The sequence below is a fragment of the Cherax quadricarinatus genome, chromosome 37, assembly GCF_038502225.1.
Source record: "Cherax quadricarinatus isolate ZL_2023a chromosome 37, ASM3850222v1, whole genome shotgun sequence".
Lineage (NCBI taxonomy): Eukaryota > Metazoa > Arthropoda > Malacostraca > Decapoda > Parastacidae > Cherax > Cherax quadricarinatus.
In genome coordinates, this window is record NC_091328.1 from 17,715,133 (window position 1) to 17,727,392 (window position 12,260).

The 12,260-nt window shown below is 36.1% G+C and overlaps 1 protein-coding gene across 2 annotated transcripts in view; it reads right to left on the minus strand.

The window, feature by feature from the left end:
• Positions 1-603: 603 nt before the first annotated feature.
• The window catches only part of LOC128701316 (Polypeptide N-Acetylgalactosaminyltransferase 1), a 631,487-nt gene continuing 619,830 nt past the window's right edge, over positions 604-12,260 (minus strand). For both annotated transcript variants that reach the window (XM_053794984.2, XM_070091925.1), the window contains exon 11: positions 604-10,725. In XM_053794984.2, coding sequence (XP_053650959.2) covers positions 10,585-10,725 — 141 coding nt within the window. In that variant the 3' untranslated portion in view covers positions 604-10,584. The remainder of the gene's footprint in view (positions 10,726-12,260) is intronic.

The window sequence follows — 12,260 nt, forward strand, 5'->3', positions numbered from 1 at the left end:
TATTTGATGTTTTGATTATATACGTCACAGATGAAGACAGCTTTACGTAAGTAATAGATATAAATTAACTTGGTTCACAAACATTTCTTGTGCATGAAACCCAAGTGTAAATTAACAGCGGAGTAATAACATTATGTGGTGATGGCTCAGATAAAATACTACATATTACAGACAGTGGAGGTCCATACAGTATACACTTAGTTCTTGCTATTTATTCTCCTATAATATCACAGAATACTGTATATTTTTTATAAATCTCCATGAAAATATATGCTCATTAGTTAAGCACGGTAAGGGCATTAAACAATAAGATAGTATAATCGAATCTTTAAGGACAATGCCTTAGGCTGGTGCAGGATCATCTTATTTAAACATTAAGATGTTCAACATCTTCAGAGTGAAATACTGACGAACTTGTTTATTTTTTTATATATTAAATCTATATTTTCAGAGTTGTTGAAAGATCAACAATTTGATTCAGTATTACTACAGTACAGTAATTTATTTGAAAATAAATGATAAAACTTAAGTACAATAGACATTGTATAGCAGTTATTTGTTATTTAATACAACTATCTTAATAAAGCATAAATTAGATTACAGTGTTCACTAAAATGTATTGTGTACACTCGTATAAAAATAAACCAAGGAATTTTTTCTTTAAATTATATAGTATTAAATGCAATCTAGTATGAGTGGAATTTTTTTTTTTTTAAGTGCAATATGTATATCTATGGTCCCAGGAACCTTCTAATTTTTATGTTCAGTTACTCTTCATGTACACTACCCTAATACACAAGCATGTGTAAAAATTTTCACACAAAATGTATGGCTTGTGCCATATTTTTATACATGTATAACTTGTATAAACAAGCTATAGTGCTGCATTATAAAACAGTGTATAATTGATAATCTAATTGCAAATGTAAGAAAATAACAGAGGACCAGTCACCTTTTTCTTAATGAATTAGTATTGAATAAGATGATAAATGTGTAACAGCGGTTATATTTAACATTTTCAGAGTATCCTACTAATCCACCTTATCAGAATTTATCTAGCTGCCAGTCATTTCTTACAGTTTTACAATATGTACCTCTTTAAGTGCTTCTGTAAGTTCAATTCTAAACGGCACCCTTACAACATGTAATGCACGTATCCAACAAGAATATGGCTTATCAATTACTAAGAAATAAATTTTAAAATTGTGTACATATTCATATTTTTTCTGTATTTTCTTGAGCAGAGAAGTATTGGGAAGCAATGAAATAGCTTTTACCACAGTAATTTTAACTTTTGTTGTCACTTTTTTACCCTTTTCGTTAAGCTGGACACTGTTGCATTGAGACACTAGTACTACACACACCCATCCAGTTTACTGAAAATATCAAATCTTCAGGAGTGAAGTTTGTAAAACATTTTATTTCCAGCCTGTCCTATTAATGTCAGCATTTGTTTTTACTTTATATGCTTAAACCAATTTCTGGGTATATGTGCAATTTAGGTTAGCTAGTTTGTTAACATTAACCAAATTTAACTAATTATAGTGTGCATTAACATTAGTACAATTAGATGCATTAAGGTGAGACTATAACCTCATTCACAAACAAAAAACTGGGAGCCACTTACGTAGCATGAGAGTAAAAAAAAAAAATGCAACATTGTTGACAGTCTCAAATTAAAATGTGTATAAAATTCTTAGTTTGCTTAGGAGGATGAGTTGTACATTTCATACACCAAAAACTGTGCTGTAACAGGAACAACAATATAAAAATAGTGAATTTGGGCAGTATTGAAAATTCTAATGTTGATCTTTAGAGCAATATGTAATATTTAAAAAGAAAAAGTGCTTTAGAAATGAAAAATAAATAAATTCTTTACCCTTATGAATTAAAATATATTTTGCAGCCTTTATAGTTGTGGTCAAAACAGATGATAGTTCTGGATGGAATGACAAAAAGATGCTATAAATATTATAACACCAAAAAAAGAGGTAGCCTAGTGGTACCAATATTATTGCCTTGGTGCTATTCCAGAGCAATAAGCAAAATCTTATAAAAGATCAGCAGCAACTCTAAAGTACTATCACCACATGTAGCATAACTTTGGTGGGCAGTAACTCTTATCTTCATAAGAAATTACATATTCTAAGCAGGTTAATGTGTGTGGAGTACATGTATGCCCCTGACATAACAGCTAAATTATGCTACAGTACTACTATTTACAGTTATCCAAGAAATCAGAATATTTATAATTACCCTGAAATTATGGTATATATACTGTACAAATAAGAGAGATATGTTTAGATGCCTATTGCTTGTATTCATATCTTAATGTTCTCAAGTTATCTAGATAAAAGCAAAAAGATTTCTATAGTTTGTGTAATAATTTCCAGTCTTTAAAATGTTTCAAGGCTAGAGGAGGATGCTTCACAAGCTGACAACCTGGCTTAACTTCCATTTTATAGAAATTCTTAAATGTGAATGTCATTTGTGAAAGATAAAATTTAGAATTTATAGAACATATATAGTAAGAATACTATAAACATTTAAAAACAGTTTTATAGATACTACTGTATTCCTTGAAATATTTTAACTACACAATTGCTTATCGAATATTTTGACATGGTGAAAGTGAAAGCTACAGTGCTCTGCATGATTAGAATACTTGACTAAAAAAAACTTATTTGTGCTTGAGGGTAACAGGGCTTCAAAATATGTACCTCTCATAAAAGTGTATCTATATTTATAAATGTTATGGTGCCTGAAAATTATTTTAGTGCATAATGTGATTTCTGTTTATTAGGTAGATTTTATAACTAAAATACTGAAAATCACTACAAACATAAATTATTATTATAATAAAAAAGAAGCACTAAATCACAAGGGTTATACAGACTACAAACATAAAGCCTGGTGATGGGCTGGGCTGGAGGGAGGTTGCCTCCCCAGAACACCCTCCAAGTAGACTCCAGGTACTACATATAATTTTTATGAAAGCATTATGTGTTTCATTTGTTCTGTCTTTGCATAACCACAGGTTGAAATGCAGTATTACTGCAATGCAAGACTCTTGTTAAAGACAAAATCCTTGATAAAACATGATCTTGGAAACTTTTAAGGTTCAGTAGTGCTCCTGAGCATGAGGCTGTTTTTGTGGTACAGTATTTCTTTTCCTAAAAATAAAATACCATTGCATTTACCTTTTCCCTGCTTTAAACTCACCATCAGTTATTATTATAATAAAAAAGAAGCACTAAACCTACAAGGGTTACACAGGGCTGCCAGGCATGGAAGGATGCAGAAGTAATGGGTAGCAAGAGGGAGAGGGATGATTATTAAGTCATGGAGTGCAGCAGGGCAGTGGATAGTGCAGGGGTAGAGGGTAGCAAGAGATTGAGGTAGAAGGGGCCATAATCGTCATCCGAGTTTGTGCGGTAAATCAGTTGCTGTCAAAAAGTCAATGAGAGAGTCTGGGTTAGAGGGACCATCAGCAAGACGGGAAGGTAAAGTAAGGGCAGTAAAGAGGTGACGACGTTAGAGGTAAATTCTGTGTGCTCATTGATAGTGAGCAGTTCAACAGAATATGGCTAACAGAAACTGGAACCTGACAATTCTCAGAGTGGAACAGGGTGCCTCTCCATGAGATGCCCGTGAGTAAGACGAGTGTGGCCGATGCGAAGACGGGAGAGAGTAGTCTCTCAACCTCAACACTGATAAGATGATGGCCAGAAACCTATACTCATTTTAACAGAATGTAGTTTATTATAGAGCAGATCAGACCAACGTTGTTGCCAACTGGTGTGAAGGTGGGCAGCAATTACAGCAAAATAGTCTGTGAATGGAACACCTCTATATGCAGCTGGGAGGTCATGTACTGCTGACCATGCAGCACTGTCTGCCCGGTCATTGCCCTATATGTTAACATGACTGGGGACCCAACAAAAACAATATCTGTATGCTTGCTAGAGATATGGCGTAACCAAAGTTGGATACGAAGAACCAGGGGATGAGGTGTATCAAATTTTCGTATAGCCTGTGAAACACTAAGGGAGTCAAACGATCACAAATGGTGACACAGGTATAGATGCAATACGGAGAAGTGCTACAAGAATGGCATACAATTCAGCCATAAAATTGCTAGCCGGGGATAATAAATGCCCTCGCACTACACTGTCCAGAAACACTGCTGTGAATCCTACGCCGTCAGAAGACTTGGAACCATCGGTGTACACTGCGATGGCATGAGAATGAGATTGGAAGTGGTTAAGAAAAAGAGAGCGAGAAGCCACCATAGGCAGTTGGGCTTTCACGCATGGCCGTGAGAAAGAACAGACACGAACCATCGGAACTTCCCGAGGGGGTAGGGAAAAGTGAGATGCTACATGAACACAGAAAGATGGTAACTGAAGAGAAGATGAGCGAATGTAGGCAGAGAGAAAAGGGACGGAGTAAACAGGAGCAACGAACAAATAAAGAATATCTACTAATATCAGTGACTATCCTATATATGGAAGGATTGTGGCGGTCACAAGAGCGAACATAATAGCGCAGGCAATGAGCATCACGGTGATCTGACAAGGATGAAACGTTCACCTCTACACAGAGGCTCTCAACTGATGAAGAGCGAAAAGCATCAAGGCATAAACATAATCCCTGGTGATGGATGGGATTAAGGCTAGAGAGAGTTGCAGGAGAGGCCGCTGAATGTCTGGTCGCCATAATCAAGTTTTGATAAAATTAGGGCCAAGTGTAGCCAAAGGGGAGTTCTACGATCAGCCCCCCATGAAAGATGAGAGAGGGTTTTAAGGAGGTTCAGCAGGCTATGACAAGTTGCATTCAGAAAGGTAATGCGAGGTTTCCAGGATAACCTACGGTCAAACAGAAGGCCTAGAAACCTGATTGTGTCACATTCTGGGATACGCGAGCCATATAGGTACAATGGATGATCAGAGATGACAGAACATCTAGTGAAAGTAATTTGGCGAGTTTTAGTACTAGAAAATTTAAACTTATGAGTGGTGGCCCAATTGGAAACACGGTTGACCGCATGCTGGAGAGAAACTGCAATGAGGCGAGTCAGTGCCTGCACAAGCTATAGTGAAGTCATCAACATAAAGCGATGACCAAATACTGGATGGAAGAACAGAGGCCAGATCATTTATATCAAGGAGAAAGTGTTGTGCTCAGAACACAGCCCTGGGGGGCACCTTCAGCTTGGACAAAATCCGGGGAAAGCATATTAACCCGAACACAGAAATGTCTTTCAGTTAAGAAGTTCTTAAGGAAAAATGGTAGATTGCCTCAGAGGCCTAAGGAGTGGGCTCACCATCAGTTATACTGCCAACTTTTCAGTGGTCGGATGGTTATTTTTAAAGTTTACTGGATTGAAGAGGGTCTTAAGGCTGCATTTCACCTGTACACCACCAATCAAAAAACTTATCTCCGTCTGTGGAGGATCCTTGAAGCCAGTGAGGGCCTTTCAGTTCAAGGAATTGGACCTGTGCTCCCCTTCCTTGGATCAGACCTGAATCCCTCCTATTCTCTAGGTGCTGTATGATCCCACGAATGTAATAATAATACTTAAACCTCTAAAACAGGGGTTGAAGTAAAACTGTGTGTATACATTGAGACTACATACCTTTCAGTACATATACATAGATACATGTACCTCTTGGTGTACATGCCTATTCTTGGCTCTTCATTAAAACCACCTAAATACTATACACTGCAATATAAAATAAAATCATAAATAAAATGCATGAAAAAGATATTTTATATTGCATAGTGTCATGTTTGCATATTTTATGAATGCAGTTTTACAATTATAATTGGTCACTTATTGTATATATAATTGAATTGTATTTATCCTATGTTTCATAAGCCAAAAATCTTGAATTAAAAAAAAAATGGTTGCTATCAGTACTATATTAATTATTTTCAGGCCTATCACATTAAGATGGCACCCTGTTTTTATTGAAAGCCAATCCAAATTGTTGGTGCAGCAGTAGCACCATGCATTGTTACTTTACTTGAAGTTTTGCTTACATGCTGATAGTACATGTATGTAGTAACAAAGTGATAAGCAATGTAATTCTAAACCAGTGTTTGCATGCTGGTGATTTTGATAAGAAAGATAGCTGAATGAAAGATGTTAAAGGAATGGCCACTGCAGGAAAGTGATGCAAGTGTTGGAAAATCAAGCAATTCAATAAATAGGGAAAGAACTGTTATTAATCCAGCAACAGGTAGAAGTGATGAAACAATTTTAACATGGAATAAGCTAAACTGAGGGAGTATGGTATTAGACAAACAATATCTTTATGTGAGGGGTAGCTTTACGATTATGGGAAGTTTTAAAAACAAATTAGACAAATACTGTATATGAATGGGACTGGATGAGTGCAAGTAGGACCTGTCTTGCATGGTTCAGTAGGCCTGCTGTGCACTTCTGTTGTTATCTTTGGGGTAAATTTAGTTTTTTAATTCAAGTTGATATAAACACGACTAAATAATGAGACGTCAGAATGTGGTGTTTAGAGGCTTGTTTGAATCACTGGTAAACTGTGACTTTACATTGCTGCTGCTTACAAACAAACTCTTTAACCAAAACATATGTAATAATGACTGTCACCAAAATAAATATTTTTTCATTGTATATTTTAATGCACAAGTACCCAGAGCTGCTAATGTTATCATCATTACATTTTTAAGAATTTTAAATACTAGACAATGAAATGAAAAAAACAAATTAAGATATTTTAATGCAATACTGTAATAAGAATGAGATACTGTAAAATATAATTTTTTATACATTTTTTCATAACTGTTACTTTATCTGGACCTACTTGTTCAAATTCAATAATTAGCCAGACAGCATGTCTTAACTAGGATTATATATGGTAAACTGTATTTTAATACATAGTTCTGATCACTCATTACTATCTCCTATATCTCTTACCAGTGTTGGTGATCATGAAAAAACAGTGCAGTAACAGAAACTATGCTAAAGAAGTGTCAACTGCAATACTGATGAAAATCTTGGAGCCTAGTAAGACTATCATAGTAACTTTGTTTAGCATAAAATAGTAATTAATCTAAAAGATTATGGTTTTGGCTATTTTGAATAATCGAGGCTCCACTGTACAACATTTGTGAGCTTTGTGGTTAAATGGCATTAGTACCTGTACATATCTCGCACATGAAAATAAACATTCTGTAGCTTTAAAATAATGTTAACTTCTAATACAGAATGTCCTCACTTTTGGTTACTGTATGAACTCTTTTACTATATCATGAAATACAGTGGAACCTCGGTTTTTGTTTGCCCTGGTTTTAGTTGAATTCAGTTTTTGACGACTTTTTGTCAAAATTTTGTCCCAGTTTTCGTTAATTCCCTCGGTTGTTGTCTGCCGTACTGAATGTGTCCTCCTGCCCATGCCCACACAAAGCATCCCATGCACATGTTCTGAGTCAGTCTGGCTTTGTTTTTCACTGAGTGAACATTACCCTGGGCTTTCATACGAAACATTTCATAATAATCCATTGTTTTTTGTGCTTGTTTATTGTATGCAATGCTAAATAAGCCACCATGGGGCCAAAGAAAGTTCCGAGTGCCAACCCTTTGATAAAGAAGGCGAGAAATTGTGGCCAGAATGTGTCCAAGAGAAGGATTTTGAAAGGTTTGAGGCTGACCATGACAACCCTACATCTGTTGTGGAATCTATTGTGGCTTTGGGGAAGTCCACAGGGAAGAGCTAACCACTGAAGAGCTGCAACACCTTCAACTGGAACAGCAACAGATCACAGTTGAGGAAATTGCTTCAGGGGAGGAGGGAGAGGGGAGAATGTGCTTTCTTCAGTAATTAAGGATGTGTGCGCAAAGTGGAGTGAGTAGCAAAGTTTTGTGGAGAAATATCACCCTAACAAAGCTATTGCAAGGTGTGTCTGCAACATGTTCAGTGACAGTGCCTTGACCCATTTTAGGCAAATCTTAAGAGACACCAGAAACAGACCTCTCTGGACAAATTCTTTGTGCGACAGGGGTCCAGTGACTCTCAAGCTGGTCCTAGTGCCAATAAAAGACAAAGAAGGGAAGTAACCCCAGACAGGGACTTGATACCTGAAGTCCTTATAGAAGAGGATTTCCCCTTCCAAACAATAACCTCTCCCCTCCTTGCCGTCTTCCATACGCCAACAAGAGTCTTCAATAATGGTAAAAGTTATGTTAAATGTTCATTTATCCATTTCATTATCCTTTATATTTATTTCTCATTGTTTTCTGTATGTAAAATTATAGTTATTCTCTATAAAATATATTTTTTGTTAATACTTTTGGGTGTCTGGAATGGATTAATTGGATTTACATTATTTCTTATGGGCAATATTGATTCGGTTTTCGTCAGACTTTCTGGAACAAATTAAAGACAGAAACCGAGGTTCCACTATGCAGTGATACCTCAAGTTTCAAACAGCTCCCAACTCGAACAATTATGTAAGTGTATTTTTGTAAGCGCTTTTGTGGGTGTGAAACGGACTAATCTAATTTACATTATTCCTTGTGGGAACAAATTTGTTCAGTATCAGCACTCAAACAGCCTTCTGGAATTAAGTTCATAACTTGAGGTACCACTGTATTATAGAGAAAGGGAGGATTAATTTTGTTGAACAAATGTACATTTTGTTTTCGTTCTAAAAATTAATATGAAAGATAAAACCAAGTTAACATAGAAAGAAAATACAGGATAAGCTTGTGTGTTAGGTAGCTAATATGAAAGTTCAACCCTATACAGTACTGTGCAAAGCTGTGTTGCATCTAAAAAGCAAAACCACATGCAAATAATTAAAAAGTTTACATTTACTAAACCTAGAAAATGTATCAAGCTAATATCTGTAAGCATTAGATATTTTTTTTACTATAGTTGTTGTTTATTAATGGCAAGACTGGTCAAAGCAGTGCAACATCACCAAAGGAATAGTTTACCGTGTTTAAATGTTCAAATTGTGTGTTTTAGTAACCATCCACTATAAAAATAATTAGGTTTGACATGTAAATAATGTATTGTTTGTATTACATCTGAGTGATGTCCATTTACATTTTTGTCGTTTGCTGAGGATGTTAGGTCTGAGCCAAGTTAGGTTAGCCTTGAACAAATTTTTTTCAAATATTTTCTTGGACAACAACCCTCATTCATTGCAAAGGAGTACTTTATACATTACTGTATTTTAACAAGAGAATATTAAAATTTAATTTTTTTATGATGCAAATACAGCCTCTCCTCACTTAGCGACATACTTATTTACTGATGACTCAGACTACGACGGGCTCTCTGACCAGTATGCATACCTAAATAATTTATATTAGAGTTGATTTCCTCTATTCTGTGTATTACAATATACAGTACATTACTAATAAACATTAAAAAATACACCAGAAATGTTATAAATGGTGCAAAGGTGACATTAAAACAATATCAATGATGGTTGACACAAACCAACTACCATTATAGTATGCTCCTCATTTAGCAACAAATTTGTTTACCAATGTAGCCTTAGAAACGGAACTCCGTCGTTAAGCGAGAAGAGGCTGTATATAACATTTGTTTACGGCTAGATATTACAAAAGATTATAATGTAATTTGAGAATCGACTGTGGTTTCTCTAAAGACATGGATATTACCAGTATATATTTTCTTAAACATTGTAAAAATGCAAGTTAGAAATTTAACTTTCTGAGAATTGCCAAATTACAAAAGTAGGAACTTGCAATAAACAGCTCCAGTGCTGGAAAGGAGAGTCAAATGAAAACGAAACATCTAGTGCTGCTCTTTGCAAACAGCAAATCCTGTTGTACTGGCTGGCAAACATGTCTGCTTACCTGTAATCTGCTGCTCTTCAGCAAAAGCAGTAAGATTCAATGGAAGTTTTAGAGAGCATGTGGTAAGAAGAAATGCAGGGAAATCTACTGTAGAGTTTACAATATACAGACAATTGTAGTTTTACCTTAAATTCTAAAAAATACATATAAATGAAAAAAATCAAGAATATAGCAATGAATATCATTAACAAAAATGTTAGAAATTATGCAGATCAGTTTACTGGTGCATATGTACTGTACTGAAAGGTAAGGAAAAACCTGCAGGAAATGTAATACATCATTCATCACCAGCAATCTGTATTAAAGGCATGATTCTGCCAATATTTAGTTTTCATTTGACCCCCCTTTTATAAACAAATGACCCTTAAAGTGATACATGACTAGCTGCCTAATTAGTTTTGAGTTATATACCATGGTACCATACAAGGGTTTACTGATTGTTTTCAATATTAATAATACATATATAGTACCACATGTTTTATTTTTAGAATTTATAGCCATCTGCAGAAAAAAAATTAAAAGCTGCTCTGCACAGTGAACCACATATCAGATAAGATCTTTTTTTTTTTAATAGCTTGGAATAAGAAAGTTACATTATTCACTTTATCAGTTACAACATACAATCTGTGTTTATCTAATGTGTGAGAATTACTAGAATTAAGTTTTTAAAAGTAAATTTTAAGCTTATAATCCTTCTAGAGAACCTATGTTCAATAAGATAAGTTGTAGTGATCAAACCACCACTGTTGAGTCCGTGAATTTGCACAATCCGTCACAAACACATCATCCATGGATTGCTTATCACCTCTGTCAAGGCATTTTGTTGTAGCCTTGTGTACGATGTGACCAGTCTGCAAAAATAGGTAAAAAAAAAAAAAAAAAGACTGCTGATGAAATGTGTTTTTATAACCATAACAAACTTAATATATTTTTTTCCAACACCAGCATCAATTTTAGAAGTGCAGCATCAAAAGCGGTCAATGGAATATGCAGAGTTGATGATGACACTAAGAAATGAAATGAGCATCTCACCATATAACCCTTAGAGGGAAAATGTCTTTGTTCTATTGTAGGGAACTGGATTAGTTACCCTTCTTATATCAAATCTGTTTGCTCTACATTTCTCAGGTATTTCATGACCCCTTGTATTAAGCATTTTATGGAATATATATACAGTATACATGTATATGTTTTTTTTTTATCAGCTGTCTCCCACCAAAGTAGGGTGACCTAAAAAATGGAAGCACATTCACTCAATCATGCTCTCGCGAGAAGTTTTCTGACACCACAATTCTAACTGCAACATTCCTGCCACCCTCGCAAGCGATTTTTATTTCAATGCTTGGTGCACTGATGCAAAAATCGCTTGTGAGGTCAGAACATAAAGAGAAGAATGAAATAGCTTGAAACCATGCTTGAGGCTTGCTGATGTGTCCGGGCTGGGAAGAAACATGGCTTGTAAACCACGCTACCCAGCTTTTGACCCCTCAAGGAAGGCTCCTTGACGCTGGTGAGGGACTCTTGATTCAGGGAATTGAATCTGTGCTCCAGTTCCCTGAATTAAGCCTGAATACCTTCCACATCCCCCCACAGGCGCTGTATAATCCTACGGGTTTAGCGCTTCCCCCTTGATTATAATAATAATAATACCCAGCTTTTGAGGCATTTGTGGCTGAGTGGTCTAGAGCATTACTTGGGAAACCATGCCAGTCTCCCTGTAGTAGGTTCGAATCCTGCTGACTCTGATCTTTCTCTACATATACCTGCTTGTTTCTGTGTGGTGCATTGATATACATGGGAATGTATGAAAGTATAACGTAGTACCAACACTCTTATATGGGTGCGAAGCTTGGGTTGTAAATGCTGCGGCGAGGAGGCGGTTGGAGGCAGTGGAGATGTCCTAAGGGCAATGTGTGGTGTAAATATTATGCAGAAAATTCGGAGTGTGGAAATTAGGAGAAGATGTGGAGTTAATAAAAGTATTAGTCAGAGGGCTGAAGAGGGTTTGAGGTGGTTTGGTCATTTAGAGAGAATGGATCAAAGTAGAATGACATGGAGAACGTATAAATCTGTAGGGGAAGGAAGGCGGGGTAGAGGTCGTCCTCAAAAAGGTTGGAGGGAGGGGGTACAGGAGGTGTTGTGGGCGAGGGGTTTGTACTTCCAGCAAGCGTGCGTGAGCATGTTAGATAGGAGTGACTGGAGACAAATGGTATTTGGGACTTGACGAGCTGTTGGAGTGTGAGCTGGGTAATATTTAGTGAAGGGATTCAGGGAAACCGGTTATTTTATATAACCGGACTTGAGTCCTGGAAATGGGAAGTAAAATGCCTGTACTCTAAAGGAGGGGTTTGGGATATTGGCAGTTTGGAGGGATATACTGTGTATT